This window comes from Ornithorhynchus anatinus, chromosome 3 (assembly GCF_004115215.2).
Source record: "Ornithorhynchus anatinus isolate Pmale09 chromosome 3, mOrnAna1.pri.v4, whole genome shotgun sequence".
Lineage (NCBI taxonomy): Eukaryota > Metazoa > Chordata > Mammalia > Monotremata > Ornithorhynchidae > Ornithorhynchus > Ornithorhynchus anatinus.
Window position 1 is genome coordinate 14,777,904 of NC_041730.1, and position 24,817 is coordinate 14,802,720.

General features: G+C 68.0%; 4 protein-coding genes across 4 annotated transcripts; 1 reads left to right on the top strand and 3 right to left on the bottom strand.

The window, feature by feature from the left end:
* Nucleotides 1–2,173: 2,173 nt before the first annotated feature.
* Nucleotides 2,174–4,582, top strand: TRMT112 (tRNA methyltransferase subunit 11-2). The gene is made up of 4 exons (XM_029059220.1): nucleotides 2,174–2,273; nucleotides 3,624–3,725; nucleotides 4,084–4,176; nucleotides 4,275–4,582. Exons 1-4 carry the CDS (start codon nucleotides 2,193–2,195, stop codon nucleotides 4,380–4,382), a joined length of 384 nt encoding a protein of 127 aa, XP_028915053.1. The 5' UTR covers nucleotides 2,174–2,192; the 3' UTR covers nucleotides 4,383–4,582.
* Nucleotides 4,583–4,889: 307 nt separating this feature from the next.
* ESRRA (estrogen related receptor alpha) lies at nucleotides 4,890–7,306 on the bottom strand. The gene is made up of 6 exons (XM_029059099.2): nucleotides 6,932–7,306; nucleotides 6,690–6,806; nucleotides 6,455–6,583; nucleotides 6,173–6,340; nucleotides 5,771–6,040; nucleotides 4,890–5,623 (listed from the first exon to the last, which is right to left on the bottom strand). Exons 1-6 carry the CDS (start codon nucleotides 7,266–7,268, stop codon nucleotides 5,358–5,360), a joined length of 1,287 nt encoding a protein of 428 aa, XP_028914932.1. The 5' UTR covers nucleotides 7,269–7,306; the 3' UTR covers nucleotides 4,890–5,357.
* Nucleotides 7,307–7,345: 39 nt separating this feature from the next.
* LOC120638301 (basic proline-rich protein-like) lies at nucleotides 7,346–9,053 on the bottom strand. The gene is made up of 2 exons (XM_039911660.1): nucleotides 8,786–9,053; nucleotides 7,346–7,479 (listed from the first exon to the last, which is right to left on the bottom strand). Exons 1-2 carry the CDS (start codon nucleotides 9,051–9,053, stop codon nucleotides 7,421–7,423), a joined length of 327 nt encoding a protein of 108 aa, XP_039767594.1. The 3' UTR covers nucleotides 7,346–7,420.
* Nucleotides 9,054–18,079: 9,026 nt separating this feature from the next.
* KCNK4 (potassium two pore domain channel subfamily K member 4) lies at nucleotides 18,080–23,586 on the bottom strand. The gene is made up of 7 exons (XM_039911381.1): nucleotides 23,171–23,586; nucleotides 22,513–22,816; nucleotides 21,780–21,900; nucleotides 21,498–21,658; nucleotides 20,880–21,066; nucleotides 19,365–19,513; nucleotides 18,080–18,776 (listed from the first exon to the last, which is right to left on the bottom strand). The coding sequence occupies exons 2-7, from the start codon at nucleotides 22,699–22,701 to the stop codon at nucleotides 18,399–18,401; spliced, it is 1,185 nt and encodes a 394-aa protein (XP_039767315.1). The 5' UTR covers nucleotides 22,702–22,816; nucleotides 23,171–23,586; the 3' UTR covers nucleotides 18,080–18,398.
* Nucleotides 23,587–24,817: the final 1,231 nt, after the last annotated feature.

Sequence of the window (24,817 nt, forward strand, 5' to 3'; positions counted from 1 at the left end):
ACTGGAGCGGGGAGAGGAGGAAAGAATATATATATATATAAAATTGATATATCATCTGCTATATGTAATATATAATAATAATGATAATGGCATTTGTTAAGTGCTTACTATGTGCAAAATACTGTTCTAAGCTCTGGGGAGGATACAAGGTGATGAGCTTGTCCCACATAGAGCTCAGTCTTCATCCCCATTTTTACAGATGAGGTAACTCAGGCATCGAGACGTGAAGCGACTGGCCCGAAGTCACACAGCTGATAAGCAGCGGAGCTGGGATTCGAACCCATGACCTCTGACTCCCCAGCCCAGGCCCTTTCCACTGGGCCACGCAGCTTCCATACTATAGTATAGACGCCCCGATTAGACTGTGAGCCCGTCACTGGGCCGGGACGGTCTCTATCTGTTGCCGAATTGTCCATTCCAAGCGCTTAGTACAGTGCTCTGCACACAGTAAGCGCTCAATAAATACTATTGAATGAATGAATGTGTGTCTGGGTATACAAGAGTGTAATAATAATAATGATGTCGGTATTTTTTAAGCGCTTACTATGGGCACAGCACTGTTCTAAGCCCTGGGGGAGATCCAGGGGAATCAGGTTTGTCCCACGTGAGGCTCCCAGTCTTCATCCCCATTTTCCAGATGAGGGAACTGAGGCTCAGAGAAGTGAAGTGACTCGCCCCCAGTCACCCAGCTGACGAGTGACAGAGTCGGCATTCGAACCCATGACCTCTGACTCCCCAGCCCGGGCTCTTTCCACTGAGCCCCGCTGCTTCTCATTAGCATTATTAGCCATGATTATTATTTTATTATTATTATTACCAACACGACTATCATGAGTAGAGCGCTCGGCACCGTGTAAAAGCTGAGCAACTACCATTATTATCATCATCATTATTATTGTCATGAGTAGAGCGGTCGGCACAGAGTAAACGCTGAACAAATACCATTATCATTATAATTCTTATTATCATCACTACTGTGCTGAGTAGAGCGGTCGGCACCGAGTAAAAGCTGAGCAAATAACATTATTATTATTATTACTACTACTATTATGAGTAGAGCGCTCAGCACTGAGTAAAAGCTGAGCAAATAGCATTACTGTTATTATTATTATTATTATCATTATCACGAGTAGAGCGCTCGGCACCGAGTAAAAGCTGAGCCAATGGCATTATTATTATTATTACTATCATGAGTAGAGCGCTCGACACAGAGTAAAAGCTGAGCCAATAACATTATTATTATTATTACTACTACTATTATGAGTAGAGCGCTCAGCACAGAGTAAAAGCTGAGCAAATAGCATTACTGTTATTATTATTATTATTATTATTATCATGAGTAGAGCTCTCGGCACGGAGTAAAAGCTGAGCAAATAGCATTACTGTTATTATTATTATTATTATTATTATTATCATGAGTAGAGCTCTCGGCACGGAGTAAAAGCTGAGCAAATAGCATTACTGTTATTATTATTATTATCATTATTATTATTATTATCATGAGTAGAGCTCTCGGCACGGAGTAAAAGCTGAGCAAATAGCATTATAATTATTATTATTATAATTATCATGAGTAGAGCGCTCGGCACCGAGTAAAAGCTGAGCCAATGGCATTATTATTATTATTGCTATCATGAGTAGAGCGCTCGACACCGAGTAAAAGCTGAGCCAATAGCATTATTATTATTATTATTATTATCATGAGTAGAGCGCTCAGCACGGAGTAAAAGCTGAGCCAATAGCATTACTGTTATTATTTTATTATTATCATGGGTAGAGCGCTCGGCACGGAGTATCGTTATTATCATTATCATTATCATTCTTATGATCCTCACTAGTGTCCCGAGCAGAGCGGTGGGCAGGGAGTAAAAGCCGAGCCCCGAGCGCGCGCGGCTCCGCCGGGCTCCTCCCCGGGAGCAGAGCGTCGGGCACCGGGTCGGCGCTTCACCCCCTGCCGTAATGATCCCAAGCGTTGCCCGCCCCCGATTGACTACCGTATTCCCTGGACGAGACGGGCCGCCGCCCCCGCGGGGGAGGGGAGGGGAGGGGAGGGGAGCTTCCGGGTCGGCGAGGGCGGGCGGAAGTGGCGTCGGCGTGGCCGGAAGTGCGGGCGTTCCGCTTCCGGGGGGGGCGGGGCGGGGCTGCGCTGCGGCGGCCGCCTCCTCCCCCCCCCCCCCCCCCCGCTTGGCGCGATGAAGCTGCTGACCCACAACCTGCTCACCTCGCACGTGCGGGGCGTGGGCCCGCGGGACGGATACCCGCTCCGCATCCAGGTAACCCCGAGCGACCGCCACGCCCTCCTCCTCCTCGTGCCCTCGCTCTGTGCCAAGCCCTGCTCTAAGCGCTGGGGAGGGGGGGGGAAATGCAGGCTCATCACGTGACCCTTTCCACCCGAGGCCCCGAGAATCCACCGGTGCTGGCATCTGTGCAGCGCTCACTCTGCGCAGAGCGCTGTGCTGAGCGCGGGGGGAGAGGCAGGGGCGTCTAGGCGGTCCCACGTGGGGCGCCCGGGCTTCCGCCCCCCCCCCCCCCCCCCCCCCATGTTGCAGAGGAGGGAACTGAGGCCCAGAGGAAGGGAAGTGACTGGCCCAAGGTCACCCCGCTGACAAGCGGTGGGGCCGGGATTAGAACCCGTGACCTCTGGATCCCAAGCCTGGGTTCCGTCCGAGGAGCCACGCTGCTGCTTTCTTGCTGTGTGGTTCTGTCCCAGCACTCTGCACCCAGTAAGCGCTCAATAAATACGGCTGAATGAATGAATGAAAGGCCCGTCTCCTCCAGGAGGCCTTCCCTGACTGAGCCCTCCTCTCTTCTCCCTCTCCCTTCTGCGCCGCTCTGACTTGCCCCTTCCTCCGTCCTATATGAATAACGTTGGTGTTTGTTTAAGCGCTCACTCTGTGCAGAGCACCGTTCTAAGCGCCGGGGTAGACACAGGGGAATCAGGTGGTCCCACGTGGGGCTCACGGGCCCCATCCCCATTTTCCAGATGAGGGAACTGAGGCCCAGAGAAGTGAAGTGACTCGCCCGCAGTCACGCAGCCGACGAGTGGCAGAGCCGGGATTCGAACCCACCCTCCTCGGTCCTCCCTCATTCAGTCGTATTTATGGAGCGCTTACTGGGTACAGAGCGCTCAGAGCGTACGAATCGGCAACAGAGACCATCCCTGGATAGCGTTGTCGTTTCTCTATCTATTTATTGATAACGATAATGACGATGGCGTCCGCAGAGCGCTACGTGCCAGGCAGGGTTCTAAGCACAGGGGCGGAGACCAGGTGATCAGGTTGTCTCCCGTGGGGCTCCCGGTCTCGGTCCCCATTTTCCAGAGGAGGGGCCCGGAGAAGTGAAGTGACCGGCCCCAAGTCGCCCAGCTGACAAGCGGCGGAGCCGGGATTAGAACCCACGACCTCTGACTCCCCGGCCCGGGCTCTTGCCACCGAGCCCGCGCGTCGGTCTCCCCGCTCTAGGCCGCGGGCAGGGGATGCGCCCGATGTCCTCACGTAGTCTCCCACGAGCTCAGTGCCGGGCTCCGCACGCCGTCAGCGCGCCGTAAATAGGATTATTAATAACGGTGAGGTCCCCCCGCCCGGTCCCCGGGCTCGCCGACCTCCCCCGTGCTCTCCCCGCAGGCCACCGAGGTCCGCGTCAACGCCGTGGACTTCAACCCCGAGTTCGTGAGCCGGATGATCCCCAAGATGGAATGGCAGGCGCTGGTGGAGGCGGCCGAGAGCGTGAGGGCCCGGGGGCCGGGGGCGGGCGGGCGGGCCCACCGCCCGGAAAACCGCCCATCCCCCCCCTCCCCGAATCCGCGGCCTCCTGGCCTCGAGCCCGGAGGCCCCCGGGGCGGCGGAGGGCCGGGGGAGCAGGAGGGAGAGGGCCGGACCCCTCCCCAGCCTGCCGGGTGACCTGGGGCCGGCGGCCTCGCTTCCCCCCGCTGGAAAATGGGGGTCGAGGGGACCCGAGCCCCCGACGGGGGACGGGGGGGGGGATCGGGTCCGACCTCACGAGCGTGCGCCCGGAACGGCGCTCCGGCCCCGGCGGGCGCCGCTTCTCGGCGTCGTCGATGAGAGTCCTCGTCCTCCCCCGCAGCTGGGTCACTCGTCAGACTTACCCCGACAACTGACGGAGGGCTACCAGCAGGACGAGGAGTTTCTGCGGAAGGCGCATCACGTCTTACTGGAGGCGAGTCCTCCTCCCCCTCCGGCCCCTCGCGCCCCGCGCCGCCCCGTCCGTCCCGGCCGTTCCCCATCCGAGGCCCCGTCCTCTCTCTCTCTCCGCAGGTGGAGGTGGTGGAGGGCACGCTGCAGTGTCCCGCGTCGGGACGCCGGTTCCCCATCACGCGAGGGATCCCCAACCTGCTGCTCAACGAGGAGGAGGCCGCGGCCTAGGCCCCCCGCACCGCCCCCCCGGGCCGGGCTCCCCCCCGCCTTCGACGCCCCCGACCCCCTCCCTCCGCGCGTCTCCCCCCCGCCCCCGACGCACGCACGCCGTGAGGTCGTGACCGTCGTTATATTTTCTCGTTAAATGTCCGAAACCAAACGCGTGTTTTGTCTTTGCGGCAAATATACATTAAAATAGAGTCTCTGTACAGCGTCCCCTCCGGCCCCCGGGGGAGAGGCCGGGGCCCCTCTTCCCCCCCCCCCCCCCATCCAAACCCTAAAAATAAATATAGTGTTATTGCTGTGCAGGGGAGCGAGGCGCCGCCGTCCCCCTTTCCTGGGAGGCCGGGGAAGGATGGAGAGGGGACGGGGGCTCGGGCTCCGGGTCCCACGGAGTCAGAGGGAGGGGAGGAGCCTGCTCTGGTTTATTGCTTTAAATGGGGGGAGAGGGGAGGTTGGAGGGGGCGGGGGGGGGGGGGGGATAATGCCCAATGCGAATGGCAGAGAAGGGGAGGGGGAGAGGGGCGGGCTGGGGGGGGTGTGTCTGCTCTTCCCGCCCCCCGCCCCGAGTGGGGGACTGGCCCCTGGAGATGGGCAAAGCAGCAGCAGAAGCATCGACGGAAGGGAGGCTCTGGCCTCCCACCACTCCCTCCCTGAGATCTGGCCCCGACTCTCCCAGTGCCTCCCCCTCCCCGCGATATGGCTTCCGTGAGACACGCCCCCACGTCGTGTCCCCGTGTGTCCCCCCCCCCCCCCGACCCCCTATCCCCCCACCTCACGGGGGCATATTATGGCTTGCTAGGGGCGGCCCTCCCGCCTCCGGCCTCGACCTTCGCTCCCTCTCCCCCTGACGCCCGGAGAGGAGGAGGGTGGCGGGAGGGGAAGGAGGCGTGGACGGCCCCCGGCCCCTTCCCGGGCTCCATCCCTCACAGCCAGCTGCCGGTCCCGCCAGCGTCCCCCCCGCCCGCCCCGCCTCCCGCTCCCTCAGTCCATCATGGCCTCCAGCATCTCCAGGAAGAGCTTATGCATGGGGACCTTTCCCTCCAGCTTCACCCCGTAGAAGTGGGCCAGGACTTTGCCGGCCGTCTGCCGCAGCAGGGGCAGGGTGAGCAGCAGCCGGCCGGCTCGCCGGCGCTCGGCTCCCCCGCCGGGCCCGCCCCCGACCCGTCCGGCCTCGTACTCCAGCAGGGCCTCGTGCAGGGCCTCCCGCAGCTGCTCCACGGCTTCGGCGTCCTCGATGTGCACCGAGTCTGGGGGGGGGGGGAGAGGGAGGACGGGAGTGGGGGGGGAGCCCCGGGGAAGCCGGCGGGGCGCGGGGCCGGGGCCGTCCCCCCCGCCCGCCGGCCCGCCCGCCCGCCCGCCTCCCCGGCGGGACCGCTCGAGTCCCGGCCTCTCACCGGAATTGGCCAGGGCCAGGGCCTTGAGCAGGACGTACTCCTCCCGCTCGAGCCGCAGGGCCTGGAGCCGCCTCACCAGCTGCAGCAGCGCGGCCCCCAGCTCGCCCAGCCCGGCGGCCCGGGCCCCCTCCTCGTCCAGCACCAGGTCCTCGGCGAAGGCCAGCTCGTCGCGCAGGGGCAGGGAGCGCTGGGCCACGCCCAGCACCAGCACCTCCATCCACACGCTCTGCAGCACCGACATCTGGTCCGACAGCGACAGGGCCGAGAAGCCTGCGGGCAGGCGGGGGGGCGGGGGGGCGGGGGGAGAAGCTGGGGCCGCGGGCCGGCGCCGCCCGGCCCCGAGCCGCCCCCCGCCCGTCAACTGGGACGCGGCCCGCCCCGCGGCCCCCGCCGCTCTCTCACCTGGGATGCTCTTGGCCCAGCTGATGGTCACCACGATCTCCCGGTCGAAGAGGTCGCACAGGGTGGCCACGGCCGGCAGGTGTCCGTCGGGGCCCGCGGGGTCGGGCATGGCGTACAGCTTCTCGGGCTCCGCCACCAGCAGGTGGGACACCAAGGCGTTGACGGGCGCTGCCGGGGGCGGGGGCGGAGGGAGGGAGGCCGGCCGAGTCACCGCCGCGGACCCCCGGGCCCGCCTCCCCCGCCTCCCCCGCCGCCCCCGTCCCCTCTCGCCGCCCCGCTCACCTGCCTTCCGGGGCCCGCCGGGCGCCGCCAGGGGGGCGGCCGGGAAGGGGCCGGGGAAAGTCAGCGGTTCCACCTCGGGCCGACGCTTGTACTTCTGCCTCCCGCCCCGGACCCGGTCCAGGCGGACCCCTGGACCGAGGGAGGGGACCCCGTCAGACCGGGAGGCCGCCCCCGACGCCCTCCCCGGGTCCCCGGGTCCCCGGGTCCCCCGGCCGGCCCCGCCGCGGGCCCTCACCCTCTTTGAGCATGCCGACCCGCAGGCACTTGGTGAAGCGGCAGGCCTGGCAGGCCTTGCGGCGCCGCTTGGTGATCTCGCACTCGTTGGAGGCCGGGCAGCTGTACTCGATGCTCCCTGGCGGGGCAAGGCAGGGCCGTCAGGAGGGGCGGGGCGGGGCGGGGGGCGGGGGGGGCCGAGGCGCCGCCCCGCTCGGGGCCCGGGGGCACCGGGGTGGCCGGGCGGGGGCCGAGGGGGCTCACCCTGAATGGTCCGCTTGAAGAAGGCCTTGCAGGCCTCGCAGGAGGCCACGCCGTAGTGGTAGCCGGAGGCCACGTCCCCGCACACCAGGCAGAGTCGCTTGGGCAGGGAGCTGAGCACCAGCTTGCCCCCGCCGCCCCGCTCTCCGGGTCCCGTCCCTTCCCCCTCGTCCTCCTCTCCCCGGCCGGGGGGCGGGGGGCGGCGCCGGGCCGGGGCCGGGCCGGGGGGCCGGGCCGGCGGGGGGTCGGGCTCCGTCTCCGAGGAGCCGCGGGGGCTATCCGGGCTGGCGGGCTCCGCCTTGATATACAGGGGCTCCGCGGCCCGCTCCCGGACGGACATGGCGCCGACGGCCGTCCGCGGTGGGGGGCGAGAGGGGGACGGGGGGGGGGGCGACGGCCGTCAACCGCCCGGGAGGGAGAGCGGGAAGGGGGGGGGGCGACGGAGAGAGACGGGGGTCCGGGGAGGACGGGCCGGGGGGGGCGCCCGGGGAGTCACCCGCCCGTCCCTCGGGGCGCCGGCGGGAGGAGGCTCGCGGCGTCGCTCCCGTCACCTGAGGGGAGAGAGAGAGACGGGGTCGGGGGGAGGGAGGTCGGTCGGTCGGTCGGTCGGTCGTCCGTCCGTCCGTCCCGTCGCATCTATCCGGCGCCGCGCGGAGCACCGGACCGAGCGCTCGGGACGGACGACGGGGCCACGGCTAGAGGCCGTCCCCGTCCCCGGACGGGCTCGCCGATCTAACGGGGGGAGACGGACGGACGGACGGACGGACGAGCGGCGGGGCTGTGGGCGGTGAGAGCCCGGGCTCGGCCGTCAGAGGTCGTGGGTTCGGATCCCCGCTGCGCCGCCCGTCAGCCGGGCGACTGCGGGCGGGTGGCTTCACCCCGCTGCGGCCCCGGCGACCTCATCTGTCAAATGGAATGGGGGCGAGGACCGGGAGCCCCACCGGGGGCCGCCCGATTCCCCCGTGTCGCCCCCGGCGCTTAGGACGGCGCCTGCCACCCGCGTTATTAAAAACGAGAGCCGTCGAGAGACCTTAGGGGACGGACGGCCGGGTGGGCAGGACCCCGGGCACCGCCTGGCCAGAGGGCAGGGAGGCGGCGAGGCCTTCGCACGGGCCTCCCCCCTCCGTCGGGGGAGGGGCGTGGGGAGGACGCTCCCTCCGGGACCCCGGGGGAGAGGATGGGGGGGGGGGGGCGTCCGTTGGGCATCACCCTGGAGACCAACGGATGCCGGGGCGGCCGGGGGGTGGAGGCCGGCGGGTGGAGGCCGGGGGGTGGAGGCCGGGGCCTCCTCCTTCTCCTCCTGCTCCCGCCTAACCTTGATCTCAGGTTAACGAATAATCGGGCGACCTTCAGCCCCTCGGCGCGGCGGTGCCCGGGAGGCGGGGAGGGGAGGGGAGGGCGGCGGGCTCGACCCCCGCCCCCCGCCCCCCCGCCGGTCCGGCCGCCCCCGCCCCCATGCGGCCCTCGGCGGCACGCGGCCGGGCCCTCGGAGGCCTCCCCGGGGGAGGAGGGAGGGAGGGTCAATCAGGAAGTGGCCCGGCGGCGAGGGAGGGAGGGAGGGAGGGAGAAGGAAAGGGGAGGCCCCGGGGGCCGGGGGGGGGGGCCCGGGGCCGGTCCCGCACGGGGGCCGGGGCGCCGTAACCTTTGACCCCCGGGGGAGGGGGGAGGCCCGGCCGGCGGGGAGGGGTCAAGGCCGGGCCTCCCGACCTCCTGACCTCCTGACCTCGGAGTCGGAGCCCCATGTGGGCGGGGGGAGGGGGGGGGGCTCCCCGGTGGGCCTGGGGCCGCGCACATGGCCCTCCCGGCCTCCCTCCCGGCCTCCCTCCCGGCCTCCCTCCCTCCCTCCCGGCCTCGCACCTGGGGCTCCGCGGCAGGGCCGTGCGGACGTCCGGACGGGCATCGGGGCCCCGGGGCCCGGGGGACGGAGGGGCGGGGCCGTGCGGGGCCGTGCGGGGCCGCTTCCCGCTCCCCCTCCCGCTGCCGGTGACGCTCCCGGGCCTCGGCCCCGCTCAGCGGGCGGCGGCGGCGGCGGCGGCGGCGGCGGCGGTTTGTAGGACACAAAAGGACATCGCGGCCGCTTCCGAGTCCGCTTCCTCCAGCTGACAGCGGGGGCGGGGCCGCTCATGCATATGCAGATGCGCGGGGCGGGGCCTCCGCCCGAGGCCGCGGCGGGGGGGCGGGGGAGGGGGCCTCGCCTTCTGCTAATGAGGGGGCGGGGCCCGGGGGAGGGAGGAGGGAGGGAGGAGGGAGCGCGCGCGCGCCCAGGGGAGCGGAGGGGGGCGGGGCCGCGCCGGATCAGTCTAATGAGGGGGGCGGGGCCTCAGGGAGGAGGGCGCGCGCAGGCCCAGCTGGAGCGCGGAGGGCGCCCCCCCCTCCCGCGCTGTTTTATTCTAATGAGGGGGCGTGGTCTGAGGAAGGGGGCGCGCGCAGGCCCCGTTGGGAAGGCGCGCGCGCGCGCGGAGGGGCGGGGCCGCGGCGGCTTATTCTACTGAGGGGGCGTGGCCCGAGGGGCGCGCGCAGGCGAGCGGAGGGGGGCGGGGCCGCGCCGGTTTATTCTAATGAGGGGGGGGTGGCCTGAGGGGGGCTTGCGCGTGCGCGCCGGGCGGCGGAGCCGAGGGGAGGCGAGCGGCTCCGTGCGCCTGCGCGCGGCCGCCTGCCAAGGGAGCCCCCTCCCCCCCACCCCCCCCCGCCCCCCCCCCACCCTCCTTGGCGGGTCAAGCAAGGCGGTCCCGCCCGCGCCTCGTTTGCCTATGCACGAGGCGAGGGAGGGCAGCGCGGGCCTAGGCATGAGGGGAGAACGTGCATATGCATGAGGGGGAGCTCGCCCGCCCCTCTCCGGAGCTCCGGGCACGTGCCGAAGGTCGCCGAAGGTCATCGAAGGTCCCCGAAGGGGGCGGGGGGAGGGGCGCCGTGGAGGGCGCCGCGGGCTCAGGCTCAAGGTCGGTGGGGGGGGGGGCGCCGCACGGGCCCCCGCCCCCCCCCCCCCCCCCTTGGGGCAGCTCCCCTGCACTCAATCGTATGGATTGGGCGTCCGCGCTGTGCAGAGCGCTGGACTGGGCGCTCCGAACGCGCTCCCCCTCCCCCCCCCCTTTAATAATGACGTCGGTATTTGTTCAGCGCTCACGCTGTGCAGGGCCCTGTTCTAAGCGCTGGGGGAGACACAGGGGAATCGGGTGGTCCCACGGGGGGCTCCCAGTCTTCATCCCCATTTGACAGATGAGGGAACTGAGGCCCAGAGAAGTGAAGTGACTCGCCCCCGGTCACCCTGATGCAAAGTGGCAGAGCTGGGATTCGAACTCATGAGCCCCAGTCACACAACGGACGAGGGGCGGAGCTGGGATCCGAACCCAGGACCTCCGACTCCCAGGCCCGGGCTCTTTCCACCGAGCCACGCTGCTTCTCCCAGAGGTCGAGCGACTTGCCCAAAGTCCCGCAGCTGGCAAACGGCGGAGCCGGGATTCGAACCCAGGAACTCCGACTCCCGAGCCCGGGCTCTTCCCACCGTACCGCCTTCAGGCCGGGAGCCGGGCGTTGGGCGGCCCTGGTCTCTCTCCGGGGCCCAGCTGTCCACTGCAAGCGTTCGGCGCAGTGCCCCGCGCATAGTAAGCCCCCCCGATAAATACAACCGAAGGAACGAATATAGACCCACGGGCTGAGGGCTGGAGCCCGTTGTTGGGCGGGGAGGTTGCCCGCCTCTCTGTTGCCCGATTGTGCCTTCCAAGCGTTTAGTACAGCGCTCCGCACCCTGGAAGCGCTCAATAGATACGATGGAATGAGCGAATGAATGACTGCATCCCCCCCTCCCCCCCGACCCTCCCTCAGTGGGAAGACCCCGGCCTGGGGAGTCAAGAGGTCATGGGTTCGACTGCTGGCTCTGCCGCTTGACTTCACTTCTCTGGGCCTCAGTTCCCTCATCTGTAAAATGGGGATTGACTGGGAGCCTCACTTGGCACGAACCGATGACCCCCGTATCTCCCCCAGCGCTCAGACCGGCGCTCTGCACAGAGTAAGCGCTTGACAAATACCAACGTTATTATTATTACAAGAGCTTGGGAGTCAGAAGGACCTGGGTTCCAATTCCGCCTCCGCCACTTATCTGCTGGGTGAGCTCGGGCAGGTGGTTTCACTTCTCTGGGCCTCAGTGACCTCACCTGGAGAACGGGGACAAGAGACCGTGGGCCCCGGGTGGGACGACCTGATCACCTCGTATCCACCCCGGCGCCTGGCCCGTAGTAAGCGCTTCGCCGATACCGTTATTTATTATTATCGTTCATTCATTCGATCGTATTTATCGAGCGCTGACTCTGTGCAGAGCACTGGACTAAGCGCTTGGAATGGACAGCTCGGCGACGGAGAGAGACCGTCCCCGCCCAACGAGGGGCTCACGGTCTAAAGGGGGGGATGAGGGGCGGCGAAGCAGAACCCGAACCAAACAAGGTCACCTGCGACGGGCGGGACGGAGGAGGATTTTATTTCTCTGGGGCCGGAGGATGAGGGGGGAAATAAAAGGCCCGGCTAGCGGGCGGCATGGGGGGGACCCCCGTAGACCCCCGGCCTCACTTGGGCTCCTTCTTCCTCAGGACGCGGTTCTTCAGCTCCCCTATGCGCTGCTCCACTTGCTGGGTCAGAGGGTGATCGCGACCGATGTCCGAGCGGTAACCTGCATCGCTCGGACGTTTACGTCTTGCGTTTTTAACGGGTGGGACCCGGTTCCCCCGTCCCGCCTGGGGCTCACCCTCTTCAGTCCCCCTCTTACAGATGAGGGCACCGAGGCCCAGAGGAGCGGGGTCGCTTGCCCGAGGTCACGCAGCGGACAAGTGGAGGGGCCGGGATTAGAACCCGGGGCCCGGGCCGTAGCCCCGAGGCCACGCCGCCTCCCTACGTCCACGGAGCGGATCCGGGGCGGCTTCCGCCCTTCCCTCTCCCCGGGCCACGCGCTCGGAACCCGGGTTCCGGGAGGACCTGGGTTCCGATCCCCCCTCCGCCACCTGACCGCTGTGTCACCTCGGGCGGGTCACTTCTCCCCTCCTTAAAAACCTCCAGTGGTCGCCTATCAACCTCCGCGCGAAGCAAAAACTGCTTGCCCCCTCCAACCTCTCCTCCCTTCTCTCTTTCTACTGCCTGTCGACTTTTGTTTTGTTTTTCCGTCTCCCCCTTCTAGACCGTGAGCCCGTCGCCGGGTGGCCTCTGTTGCCGGATTGTACCTGCGAAGCGCTTAGCACAGCGCTCCGCACGCGGTACGCGCTCGGTGCGTACGATTGAATGGATGACCGAACGACAAGTTCCCTCATCTGTAAAATAGGGATGAGGAGCGTGAGCCCCATGTGGGACGGGAACCGTGTCCAACCCGCCTCACTTGTATCCACCCCGGCAGCTTAGTGCCTGGCGCATAGTAAGCGCTTAACAAGTACCGTAAATAGTATTATTTATCGGGTAGTAGCGGTATGCTATCGTACAGTGATATCGTACAGTAACGGTATACTATCGAGAAGCAGCGTGGCTCGGTGGGAAGAGCCCGGGCTTGGGAGTCGGGGGTCATGGGTTCGGATCGCGGCTCTGCCGCTTGTCAGCTGTGGGACTGTGGGCCGAGTCACTTCACTTCCCCGGGCCTCAGTGACCTCATCTGGAAAAGGGGGATGAAGACCGGGAGCCTCACGAGGGACAACCCGATGACCCCGTCGAGCGCTTAGAAAGGCGCCGGGCCTATAGCGAGCGCTTAAATACCGACGTTATTGCGGTGATGGTTATTTCCCACAGGAGACCGTCCACGTCTCCATCCCAGCGCCCGTGTCATTCATTCATTCGTTCAACAGTATTTATGGAGCGCTTACCATGTGCAGAGCACTGGACTAAGCGCTTGGGAGGAACAAGTCGGCAACGGATAGCCAACGGGCTAGTGTCCCGTAGCCCCCCGGCCCGGCTTCCCTCTCCCAGAGGGCCGCAGCCCCGGCCCCGCGCTCACTGTGTAGGGCCTTGGTCAGGATTTTCAACACCTCTTCCTCCATGAGACAGGTCAGGGGCAGGGGCAGCTGAGGGCCGGAGGGGAGATGAAGCTCCTGACCCACCACCCGTTGACCTCCCACGTGCTGGGGGGGGGGGGGGGGGGACGCACGGGACCCGCTCCTCGTTAAGCCAATTAGACCCCCTCCCCCGTGCTTCACAGCTTTAACGAAGACCCCACTCCTCCAGGAAGCCTTCCCTGCCTGAGCCCTCCACTCCTCTTCTCCCACCCCCTCCTGGGCCGCTCTGACCCGCTCCGTCATTCCCACAGCACATATGTCCGGATAGCCGGATAGATCTCTAATCAGTCTACATTAAAGCCTGTCTCCCCCCCTAGACCGGGAGCCCGCTGTGGGCAGGGAACGCGTCCGCCGTTGTAGCGTATTCTCCCGAAGCTTGGTACGGCGCTTCGCACGCGGTAAGCGCTCGATAAATAGGATTGTTTAATACTGTCCGTCTCCCCCTCTAGACCGCGAGCTTGTGCGGGCGGGGAATGGGTCTGATGTTAAGAGTGCATTCTCCCAAAGCTCAGTCCAGCGCTGTGCGGACAGTAAGTGCTCAATAAATATGATTATAAATAATAACGTCTGACTCAAATAATAACGTCTGACTCCCCCTCTAGACCGTGAGCTCGTCTGGGCAGAGAGTGTGTCTGATGTTACGCTGTATTCTCCCAAGCGCTTGGGACGGTGTTTCGCACACAGTAAGCGCTCAATAAATACCATTATCACTGACGACGACGCCTCCCCCTTTAGACCGTGAGCTCGTTGTGGGTAGGGGGTGCGTCTGATGTTTTAGTGTGTTCTCCCAAGGCTCTGTACGGTGCTTTGCCCACAGTAAGCGCTCAATAATACGATCAGTGATCATAATACTGATAATGGTCCGGGCTGCGGGGAGGGGGTCTCCCCCCCCACCCCGGCCCCCTTCCCCCGGGTGGATGGGCGGGTGGGCGGATGGACGGGCGGGCGGTTCCCACACACCTGACTCTTCTGCTCGGCCAAGTAGGCCCGGTGCGGGCTGGAGCGGCGGCGGGCCCCGCCGCCGCTCACCTCGGACAAGGACCGCTCTGCCGTCGCTGCCGGGCACGGGGAGGGAGGGAGGGAAGGGGCCACCCGCCACAGGGGTCAACGCCCGGACCCCACCCCGAAACCCACCCCGGACCCGGCCACGGCGGGGGAGGGGACGGGCTCCCTCTGCCCGCCCCACGGTGGGGGAGGGGGGGAGCGGAAGGGTCTCCGTGGGGAAGGGGCGCACGCGGGGTCCCTCCGCCCATCCCCGGGGTCCCGGGGTGGGGGAGAGGGAGGGTCTCCGCGGGGCAGGGACGTGGGCAGGCTCCCTCTGCCCATCCCTGGGTCTCCACGGGGAAGGGGCGCGCCCGGGGTCCCACCGCCCATCCCGTGGGGAGGGGAAGGGCGTCCGGGGGGGGGGGGAGGGCCGGGCCCGGGGTCCCCGCGCCCATCCCGGGGCGGTTTCCGGGCCGGGCCGAGACTCACCGGACCCCAAGAAGTTGGAGGCGTCGGAGGGTCGGTCCTGGGGCCTGGGCAGGCACGCCTGCCGTCGGAGGAGGTCGCTGGCCGAGTCCCTGCGGCCCAGGACGTCGAAGGAGCCGAGGCTGGTCCCGCTCCCGTCCGACGGCGACTCGGAGCCGGACGGGCTGGCGTCCGACGACGGCGGCGGCGGCGGCGGGGCCGGGGCCGGGCCCCCCAACGACCCCCGGACCGTCCCCCGGCCCCGGAGCCCTCCCCGGCGGCCCTGGGCCGCCGACAGCGAGGCGAACGTCCACAGCTGCTGGATGGCCCGCGCGGGCCGACCCCCGGCCTGGCCCCCGACGGACTCCGACCGCACCCTCGGATGGCTCTGCGGGGGCCGGCGGGCGCAGGCGGGGACGGCACACACGCAGAGACACAGAGAGAGAGAGAGAGAGAGAGAGAGAGACCCAGAGCGTGGGCGGGCGGGCCAACCCGCCGGGGGCGGAGGTCAGAGGCCGGCCCCCGGGAGAAGGCCTCACCTTGGATCTGGTCCTGGACGCCATCGTGCCGGTAACCGACGGAACCCCGGGGGCAGCCGGGAGGAAACCGCCGGAACCCCCGCCCCCACCCCCTCAGGGAAGGGGGTCCTACGTGGGGCTCACCATCTCAATCCGTCGTTTTACAGATGAGGGAACCGAGACACCGAGAGGTCAGACGGCTGGCCCCGGGCCCCGCAGCGGACGAGCGTATTGGGCGCCTGGATGGACGCGGCACATTGGGTTGGAACCGGTCCCCGTCCCACCCGGGGCTCACAGTCTCCATCCGTCACGTTACAGACGAGGGAACCGAGGCACCGAGAAGTGAAATGACTTGCCCCGGGTCACACGGCAGACCAGCGTATTAAGCGCCGGGTCGGTCCCTGGCCCTGTCCTACGTGGGGCTCACGATCTTAATCCATCATTTGACAGATGAGGGAACTGAGGCACAGAGAAGTGAAGTGACTTGCCCCGGCTCACACAGCAGACAGACTGGGTTGGACACGGTCCCCGTGCCCCGGGTCCCACGACAGACCAGCGTATTGAGCGCCGGGTTGGCTCCGGTTCCGGTCCCTGTCCTACGTGGAGCTTACGATCTTAACCCCCATTTTATAGATGAGGTCACCGAGGCAGAGAGAAGCGAAGCGATTCGCCCCAGGTCACACGGCAGACAGGCGGCGGGGCCGGGATTAGAACCCATGACCTTCCCACTCCCCGGCCCGGGCTCTCCCCACTACGCCCCGCCCCGTGGAGCCAGAGGGCACCGCAATCCCGACTCCGCCGCTTCTCTGCTGGGGGACCTGGGGCGAGTCACGTCGCTCCTCTGGGCCTCAGTTTCCCTTTCCGGCCACCCCGCCAGGGGGTCTTCCGCGCCAGCCAGCGCCGACCCTCCCCTCGCACTAGCTACCGTGGGCCACAGACACACGCATACACCCCATCAAACCCGGCCAAGAGACCCACAGGCACCGACCCGGGCCTCGTCCCAGACGCAAGAAGCGGCGGTGTGGCCTGGTGGCTGGACCACGGGCCTGGGAGTTCAGAAGGTCGTGGGTTCTAATCCCGGCTCCCGGGCTCCACTTGGCTGCTGCTGGGCGACCTCGGACACGTCACTTCACTTCTCTGAGCCTCAGCGACCACATCTGTAAAACGGGGATTGGGACCGTGGAGCCCCGCGTGGGGCAGGGACCGTGATCCAACCTGATCAAGCTTGTACCCACCCCAGCGCTTAGTACAGCGCCCGCCACATAGTGACCGCTTAACAGACACTATTATTATCGTAACTATTAGAGCCCGGGCTTGGGAGTCAGAGGTCGCGGGTTCTAATCCCGGCTCCGCCCCTCGACAGCTCTGTGACTCCGGGAAGTCACTTCCCCGGGCCTCAGTTCCCGCATCTGTAAAACGGGGATGAAGACTGCGAGCCCACGTGGGACGACCTGATGACCCCGTATCTACCTCGGCGCTTAGAAGAGTGCTTGGCGCATGGTAAGCGCCGAACGGATACCCTCATCGTTATAGACACGGAGAGCCACACACACACACACGTATTGTCATACACGCCTAGAGACACAGACGCCCGGGCCCGGAGGCCTTGTCGGGCGCAGAAAGAGAGCCACACGTACACACACGCGGAAACCAACCCCCCCCCCCCCCACAAAGCACGGGCCCAGAGCCACACAAACTCACACCCGCGGAAACCAACACACGCACCTCGTCGCGCGCACAAGCCTGGACGCAGAGGCCTTATCAGATACGCAGAGAGGCACAAACACAGAACCAACGCAATCACGCACGCTGTTATACACACCTAGAGACACACAAGCACAGAAAGGGGCCTCGTCCTCTGGCACAGAAAGCCACACGTTCACACACGCGGCAACCGACATACGTCCGCGTTGCCGCGTATACACAGAGAGCCGCACGTACCCAATCGGAAACCCGGACCCACCCCCAGAGAGAGCTGCAGTACGGGACCCACCTGACACCCTGGGACCCACGGTGATCGTTCCGCACGGTGTGACACACCGAGAAACGCTATCAAACCTAGACAATATTACAAACGCACAGACACGAAAGCTGTCATACACACCTAGAGTCACAAGCCCCGACACCGAGGTCTTGTCATAAAGCCAGAGAGCCGTGCGCACACTTAACAACAATAATCACCGTCACAATCCTAATCGCGGTATTTATTAAGCGCTTACTACGGGCCGAGCACTGTCCTAAGCGCTGGGGGAGATGCAAGGTCATCAGGTCGTCCCGCGTGGGGCTCACGGTCTTCATCCCCATTTTAGAGACGAGGTCAGCGAGGCACGGAGAAGTTAAGCGACTTGCCCCAGGCCCCACGGCAGACGGGCGTATTAAGCGCCGGGGCGGATACGGCAAATTGGGTTGGACCCGGTCCCTGTCCCACCCGGGGTTCACAATCTAATCCCCCCGATTAGACCGTGAGCCCGGCACTGGGCAGGGACGGTCTCTATCTGTTGCCGAATTGTCCGTTCCAAGCGCTTAGTACGGCGCTCTGGACACAGGCGGTGCTCAATAAATACGACTGAATGAACGAATGACTCTTAATCCATCATTTGACGGATGAGGGAACCGAGGCCCAGAGAAGCAAAGTGACTCGCCCCAGGTCACACGGCGGACGAGTGGCGGGGCAGGGATTAGAACCCATGGCCTTCTGACTCCCCGGCCCGCGCTCTCTCTCCGCTACACCAAGCGACTTAGAAACCGTGACCCAAACCCAGAGCGCCACAATCCCGGCTCCGCCACTCGTCCCCCGGGGGGCCTTGGGGGGGGGGGGGGGGGGGTCACGTCACTCGTCGGTGCCTCGGTTACCTCATCTGGAAAACGGGGATTAGAACCGTGAGCCCCACGCGTCCACCCCGATCAGCTCGCATCTACCCCGGCGCTTAGTACGGTGCCCGTCGCGGGGCGGGCGCTTAGCAAGTGCCATTTGGAAAAAAACCAAAAAAATCCAAGATACACCCGATCCAAAAAGGGGGGATTCGCTTGGGTCTAGGGATCTTTTTCCACACAAGGCGACGCACGCTCAGAAACAAGGCCGTAGCGAACCGAGACCGAGCGTCCCCCGGGCCCACGCGCGTCAGGGCGCGCACGCCAACACACAGACGCACGCTGGCGCGGTGTCCGTGGGCAGATTTTTCTCCTTTATTGATCCGGATCTCGAGGCACGGTCGTGAGGTCCGAGAAGAGGCAGATGCAGGGCGGAGGCCAGGGTAAAGGGGGAGGGGGACGGTTCGGGGAGCCGGCGGAGGAGCGAGACCGGGGGTCCCCAGGCCCCAGGGGCTCTTCGCTCACCCGGAGGCCTGGGGTGCAGAAAGGGGGGAGAGGGGGTGGAGGGGGTCGGGGGCAGAGGGCAGGGTGGAGGGAGCTGGAAAGGAGCGGAGAGGGAAGGCCGAGCCCCCTGGGGCGGCCGGGGCCGGGGTCCCGGGGGGCCGCGGCCGGTCAGGCCGGCTCCCCTTTGTCCCGGGTGCGGCCGGCCTTCTTCGGGGGGTCGCGGCGGCGGCGGCGGCCGCGGGTGGCCCGGGGGAGGGCGCAGCCCCTCTCGCTCTGGGCGTCGGAGGACTCGTCGATGAAGGCGAAATTCTCTCCGGGGTAATCCAGGGCAGGGGGCGGCGGGGGCGAGGGTGGCTCGGGGAGGGGGGGCGGGTCTCCCTCCCGGGACTTCTTCTCCCGGGGTCCGGGGAGGCCCGGCGGGTCCGGGGGCCCGGGGGCGAGCTTGGGGGACAGCCTCCCCGGCACCAAGAGCATCCCTCCGGGCTGGGGCATCCGGGACGTGACCGTGCCCGTCCAGCTGGCGGCCTGGGCCGTGAGGCCTCCCATCTGCGGGGCGGAGCGGCGGAGGAATGTAGGGCATCCTCCGGGCACCGTGCCGATTCCCCCGCCACCCGGGGCGTGCCAACCCGGGCACTGGGCCATCCCGGACGCCGTGCCGCTCCCGGTGCCCCCCCGGGCCGACCCCAAGCGTCGCGCCATCGCACGCCACCCCGGACACCACGCTAATCCCCGTGTGCCGTCCTGAGCGTCCCGCCGATGCCCGCGTCTCGCCCCCCCCCCCGCCCCCCGCCGGATCCCGTGCCACCCTGAGCTGATGTCAAGTGGATCGCCTTCACTGGGAACTGCGGGTCCGAGCCGCCCGTCTCTTGCCCCCAGCTCTCCGCTCACTAGGGTGGGGGGCTCCGGGGCCAGAGCGTGGCCCCACGGGGACGCCCCCGACAGCGGATCGAGCGCGTCCTCCCGGGGGACGCTGCCCAAGGGAGAGACGGCGGCAGACGCCTGCGGGGGATGAGGTCGAGGGCGGGAACAGCTGGAAGGAGCTCACAGTGCCATCTGCGAGGGGCCGGGGGGGGGACGGGGGGGGGACGGCGGTGTGGCCGGCGACGCCGGCCGCCGCCCGGGGGCCGCCCGTACCTCTGCCCTCGTGCGGCGGGAGACGACCCGGAGCCAGTTCCCGATCATGGTCAGGATGGAGGCAAAGTAGGCCAAGCCCAGCAGGATCCAGAACCACACCAGCGGTTGGTAGAATTGAGAGAACGGGTGATCCTCTCCCACGCTGGCACCTGAGGAGAAGGAGGAGGAGGAGAGGGAAGAGGAGGAGGGGAAGAAGAAAGGGCAGGAAGGCGGGGTGGGGAGGAGGCGGAGGGGTGAGAGGCAGAATAGAAGCAACGGCACCCGGTTCAGAGCTCTTTGCTTCCGGGCCTCGGGCCGGGGGCGCTTGGTGCCCTAAGCTCGTGGTGGGCAGGGAACGCGTCCGCCTACTGCACTCTTCCAAGCGCCTAACGTAACGCTCTGCACACGGTAAGCGCTCAATAAATACGACTGAATAAACGAACGCCCCCACCGGTTCCGGGAGCCCCCCGGAAAACCATCCAACGGTGACCCCGCGGACCCGGGGGGGCGGCTGGGAACCGGGTGGCCCCGGTCCCGCCCGAGGGAGGGCCCGTCACCGTGGGGCTCGACCGGACCGGAGCCAGCGGGCCGGACCCACGCTGGGATGGCCGGGCTGATCTCACGGCTCCGGCAGACGCGTGTGGGCGTCCCCCGACCCCGTCCGGCCCGCCCGGCCGGCGCCCCGCGGGCCAGTCCCGCTCCCCCGGCGCGATCTCCTCCCCTCGGCGGGGTCATCCAGGGAGTGAGACAGACGCCCCGGGGCCTGACCCTGGCCTCCTCTCTCAGCCCTCCCATCCAGGAAAGGGGGGAGAGGGTGAGGGGGGAGAGGGTGAGGGGAGAGAGAAGGGGAAAGGGAAAAGAGGGTAGGTAGATAGGGAGGACTTCAGGAAAAACGGGGAGAGAGAAGGGAGTGCTAAACGTCTCACGGTGGCCCCGATGTCACCTGTCTGGCCGCCGACCCCCGGCCCACGTCCCGCCTCTGGCCCGGAGCGCCCTCCCTCGATATCCGACGACGACGGACCGTGACCCTCCCCCGCTCCGAAGCCTTATCGAAGGCCCGTCTCCTCCAAGGGGCCTTCCCGGACCGAGCCCCACTTTTCCTCCTCTCCCACGCCCTTTCGCGTCGCCCTGACTGGCTCGCTATGCTCTTCTCCCCACCCGGCCCCCCGGCACCCGTATATCCATCTGTCGTTTTATTTTATTTGCGTTGATGTCCGTCACCCCCCGAGGCTGTGAGCTCGCCCGGGCGGGGGATGACGCCGTCTACCGCGGCGGCGTGCTCTCCCAAGCGTTTAATTCAGCGCTCTGCACACCGTAAGCGCTCAATAGATCTGACCGAACGAGTGAACGAGTGCAGAGGAGAGGAGGTGCGGAATGGAGGAGAGGGTCGTTTCGTGATCGACGCCACGGGGGCTCCGCTCCGGGCGGAGGGGGACGCGGAAAGGGACGGGAAGACGGAAGACTCATCCGTCGGGCGTGGGGGGCACGGGAGGCGGAGGAAACCGAGAGCTCGGTGGCGGAGGGAGGGTACCTCACCGGCCACGTAGTCCCCGAAGCCCACGGTGGTGAGCGTCACGACGACAAAGTAGACGGCCTCAAGCGTGGTCCAGCCCTCCATGTGGCAGAAGACGATCGTGGGGACCAGCACGAAGAGGAGGCAGCCGATCGCCAGGAAGAGCAGGGCCGACAGCACCCGGACCAGGGCCGGCCGCACCCGCCACTTCTGCGGGGAGGAGCCGTGGGGAGCGGGCCGGGCCGGGAGCGGGCGAGCGCGGGGGGGCGGGGGGGCGACCGGGGGGCCGTCCGGGACCCACCTGGCCGGGGAGGGGCGGGGGGGGGGGGGTGAGGGTCACGGGGGGGTCGGGGCGGTCCCAGATGCTACCGTGAGGGGATCGTGGACCGCGAGCCTGCTGCGGGCAGGGACGCGTCCGTTCAGCGTTCCGGCGGACTCTCCCCGGCACTCAGCACGGCGCTCCGCGCACAGCGCGCTCTCGACAGATTCCACCGAACGAACCCACGGTCGCGGGGCGGTCGCGGGGAGGGAGGCGCGAGCCAGGTAGGCCCGGGGGTCGGTGCGGAGGAGGGAGGAGGGGAGGGCCAGGGGCCCCGAGGGAAGGCTGGCCCACGGGGGAGCCCCGCCCGGCGGCATCTCACCAGGAAGATGGCTTCCAGCTTGCCGATGCCGTGACGCAGGGCGGAGCCGAGGCGGTCCCCGACGCCAGCCAGCAGCATCCCGAACAGAGGGATCCCCACCAGGGCGTAGAAGATGCAGAACAGCTGGCCGCCCTCCGTGCGCGGGGCCGTGTTCCCGTAGCCTGGCGGGGCGGGGAGCGGCGGGGGCTCAGGGCCCGCGCGGGACCCCTCTCCCGGGGGGGGCCCCCCACCTCCTCCCGCGCCCCGGGCTCCTCCTCCTCCAGCGGTCCCCGGGGTCCTCACCGATGGTGCTGATGACGGTGCCGGCGAAGAAGAAGGCGCTGCCGATGTCCCAGGCCGAGGAGGTGGCGTTGGTGACGTTCCCCTTGGGGTCGGCGCCCCCTCCCAGGGCGTCGGCCACCTCCTGCGGAGGAGGGCCGGACGACGCTTCAACTCGGCCTCTCCCCGGGGCCTCCCACGGCCCAAGAGTCACCCGTTGGCCGGGGCCTCCCAGACCGGCGCCCCCGGGCCTTTCCGTCCCAGCGCTCCCGGGCCCGCCCGGTCCGCCGCTCCCGGGGCCGCCCGGTCCGTCGCGCTCCCGGCTCTCCCGGGCCCGGCTCGGTTCGACGGGACCGGTCCGGCGCCATCCCTCCCCGGCGTCTCCCCGCGAGGGCACCCACCTCTCAGCCTTCGGCCACACCCCGGCCTCGGCCGGCCTCCGATACCCCCCCCGGCCCCCGGAGCTCTCCGGGGTCGGTCGGGGCCTCGCGATCCCTCCCACGGTCCTCCCCCGCCGCATCCGGCGACCCGGAGGAGGGCCGGGCCCGGGAGACCGCCTGGCGGCGGGGCCTAGGTTTCCTCTCCCCGCCCCTCCCCGCCCGCCGGAGCGGCGGATCCACTTAGGGGTCACGGCAAACGGGCCGCCCGCTCCACTGCCGCCCAGCCCGAGCCGGGAGAGGGCGGCCGCCGCGAGAGAGCGCCCGGCGCGGGCCCCGGGCTCCGCCGGGGGCTCACGGACCCGGGCCGCCGGCCTCACCTCCAGGAACTTCCTCAGCTGGCTCTCGTTCACGCACGGGTGATCCAGCAGGAAGAGGCGGTAGGCTCTGTCCAGTTGGTTCTGGGCAGCCTGCTCCTTGGGCAGCTCCAGGGCTCGGAACACCAGGGCGCCCGACACCAGGTACAGCAGCACCAGCGTCAGCAGCGCCAGGAGGGTGGCGCACCGCATGGCAGAACTCGAGGACGCCCGGGCGCGGGGGGCGGGGGCGGGTCCGAGGAGCCGCCCGCCGGGGCCGGGATCCGTCTCCGTGAGGCCCGGGTCACCGCGGACGGACCCACGGGCCCTGGGGGAGCCGGAGGGGAGGGGGGCGGAATGGCAGCGGCGCCGTCCCCGCCAGGAGGGCGCCCGGCCCGCCGGCCCGGGACCGGCCCCCCGCCCCTCGGCCCGCACCCGTCCCCCAGCGGCCCCCTGCCCCCAGCCCTCCGGCCGTGCCCCCGAGCTGACCGCTCCCCTCGGCCTCCGACCGGCCCCACCCCCATCGCTTCACACCCCTCCCTCGGCTCGCCCGACAGCCCCCCGCCCCCCCACCCGACCTGCCTCCCCATCCCGCCTCTCACCGCTCCCCATCCCCACCCGGGCCCAGATCCCGGCGGGTCCCGGCCCCTTCCCCCCGTCCCCCACCCCCGGAACCCCTTACCTCCTCCGCCCCCCTCATCCTCTCCATCTCTGGGAGCACCACGCCGGGCAGACAAGCGTGCCGGGCGGAGTTGGAGAGACCGAGCCGGGGAGGAGGAGGAGGAGGAGGAGGAGGAGGAGAGCGAGCGAGCGAGGAGAAAGAGATGGAGAGGAGGGAGGAGGAGGGTTGGGGGAGACGCTGGAGAGGTGGGAGCGATGGGGCAGATCCGGGGAGCGGGGAAAGGGGGGGCGGTGGGAGGGATGGGGATGACAGGGTGACAGGTGGAAGGGAGGGCGCGGGAGGAGAGGGAGGAGGCTCGGGGAAAGGCCCCGGAGGCGGCGGGAGGGACGGATGCTGCGGAGATCCAGGGATGGAAGCAGGGCGGAAAGGGAGGGATGCAGATGGAGGGAGCCGGAGGATGATGGAGCCCTGCGCCGGAGGCCTGGGAGGCGGGAGGGGAGGGGACCGGAGGGGAGGGGACAGTAGCGGAGGGGAGGGGATGGAAAGGGGGGGGGGTCTGCTCTCCTTCCACCTCCCGGTGAGGCCTTTGAAAGGGCTTCTCCCCTTTCCCCTCCGCACCTGCCCATCACCCCCGGCCCGGGGTCCCCGGGGCCAGCAGCCCCCGTTGGCCCCCGGGGCCGGGGCCTGGGGGTGACGGGGCTCCGGCCACGAGCCCCCCGCCCCCTCGCTCCCCTGGGGTCCGGCCCCGACCCTCCCCCGGATCGGCGGCTTTCGAGGAACCCAAGGGCATCTCCTCTCCGGCCGGGGGGGGCGCGTCCCGGGGGCTCGGCTAAGGGGGAGGGGGAGCCCGGGGGCCGGGGGGGACGTCCCTAGGGGTCCCGGGGGGGGTCTCGATTCCCCCCGTGGCCGGCCTCGGCCTCCTCCACCTCGACCAGTCCTCTTCCAGGGAGGAGACCCCCCTCGGCCCCCCAACCCCGGCCCTTCTTCCCCCAGGGGGGCAGTGGGTCAGCCCCTGCCGGTCAGAGACCGTTCCGGGAAGGCGTCGGGGAGGATGAGGGGTAGGGAGAGGGAGGAGGGGGCGAACCCTCCCGGACGGGCACCAGGCCGGGCTCGCCCAGGACGCCGCACCCTCCGTCTCACTGACCCACGGAGACGGGAGCGGCCCCCGGGGTGGAGGGAGAGACATCCGACTCCGAGCCCCCGGGGTCGGGGGGCGGTGGAGGGAGGGGAGAAGGAGAGCTGACCCTTCCCCTTCCCCATCCCCCAGCGCGGCCCCTCCGTCGCCAGGTCCGGAGCGACGCTCTCCGGGCCGGCACCGCCCGTAGGGGTCCCTTCGCCCCCCGGCTGGGGCTCGGGAGGGTGAGGAGGGGTCCGGGGTGACCCCGGCCGCCCGGCCGGCCGTCGAGACTCACCTTCCCATGGCGCGGGTCCTGGGGCTGCCGGAGCCGGTGCGGGCGAGCTGGGCCCCGGGGGCATCTGGTCGGTCCAGGAGAGGCCGGGTCCGCGGGGCAGCGGGCACTGCCCCTCCCCCAGGTGTGCCCCTCCTGCCTTGGGCACGGCCCACCTCCCTGGCGCCGGGCTGAGCTCCGGGCCTCGCCCAACCCCATTAACGGGTCTTCTCCTTGACCCCCCCCCGGGGCTCCCGGGGATGGGCCCGGCCGGGGGACGGAGGGGCGGTCGCTCCTTCCGTCGTCCACCCCTTCGCTC

Excerpts from the sequence above, each read along its gene's own strand:
- KCNK4 (XM_039911381.1), bottom strand. The coding sequence starts at position 22,701 with ATGCGGTGCGCCACCCTCCTGGCGCTGCTGACGCTGGTGCTGCTGTAC. Across the intron at positions 21,659-21,779 it reads CACCGTCATCAGCACCATCG|GCTACGGGAACACGGCCCCG; the intron begins GTGAGGACCCCG and ends CCGCCCCGCCAG. Across the intron at positions 21,067-21,497 it reads AGCTGGAAGCCATCTTCCTG|AAGTGGCGGGTGCGGCCGGC; the intron begins GTGAGATGCCGC and ends TCCTCCCCGCAG.
- TRMT112 (XM_029059220.1), top strand. The coding sequence starts at position 2,193 with ATGAAGCTGCTGACCCACAACCTGCTCACCTCGCACGTGCGGGGCGTG. Across the intron at positions 2,274-3,623 it reads GATACCCGCTCCGCATCCAG|GCCACCGAGGTCCGCGTCAA; the intron begins GTAACCCCGAGC and ends CTCTCCCCGCAG. Across the intron at positions 3,726-4,083 it reads TGGTGGAGGCGGCCGAGAGC|CTGGGTCACTCGTCAGACTT; the intron begins GTGAGGGCCCGG and ends CCTCCCCCGCAG.
- ESRRA (XM_029059099.2), bottom strand. The coding sequence starts at position 7,268 with ATGTCCGTCCGGGAGCGGGCCGCGGAGCCCCTGTATATCAAGGCGGAG. Across the intron at positions 6,807-6,931 it reads CTTCAAGCGGACCATTCAGG|GGAGCATCGAGTACAGCTGC; the intron begins GTGAGCCCCCTC and ends TTGCCCCGCCAG. Across the intron at positions 6,341-6,454 it reads CGGCGGGCCCCGGAAGGCAG|CGCCCGTCAACGCCTTGGTG; the intron begins GTGAGCGGGGCG and ends CGCCCCCGGCAG.
- LOC120638301 (XM_039911660.1), bottom strand. The coding sequence starts at position 9,053 with ATGAGCGGCCCCGCCCCCGCTGTCAGCTGGAGGAAGCGGACTCGGAAG. Across the intron at positions 7,480-8,785 it reads GCCCTGCCGCGGAGCCCCAG|GTGACGGGAGCGACGCCGCG; the intron begins GTGCGAGGCCGG and ends CTCTCCCCTCAG.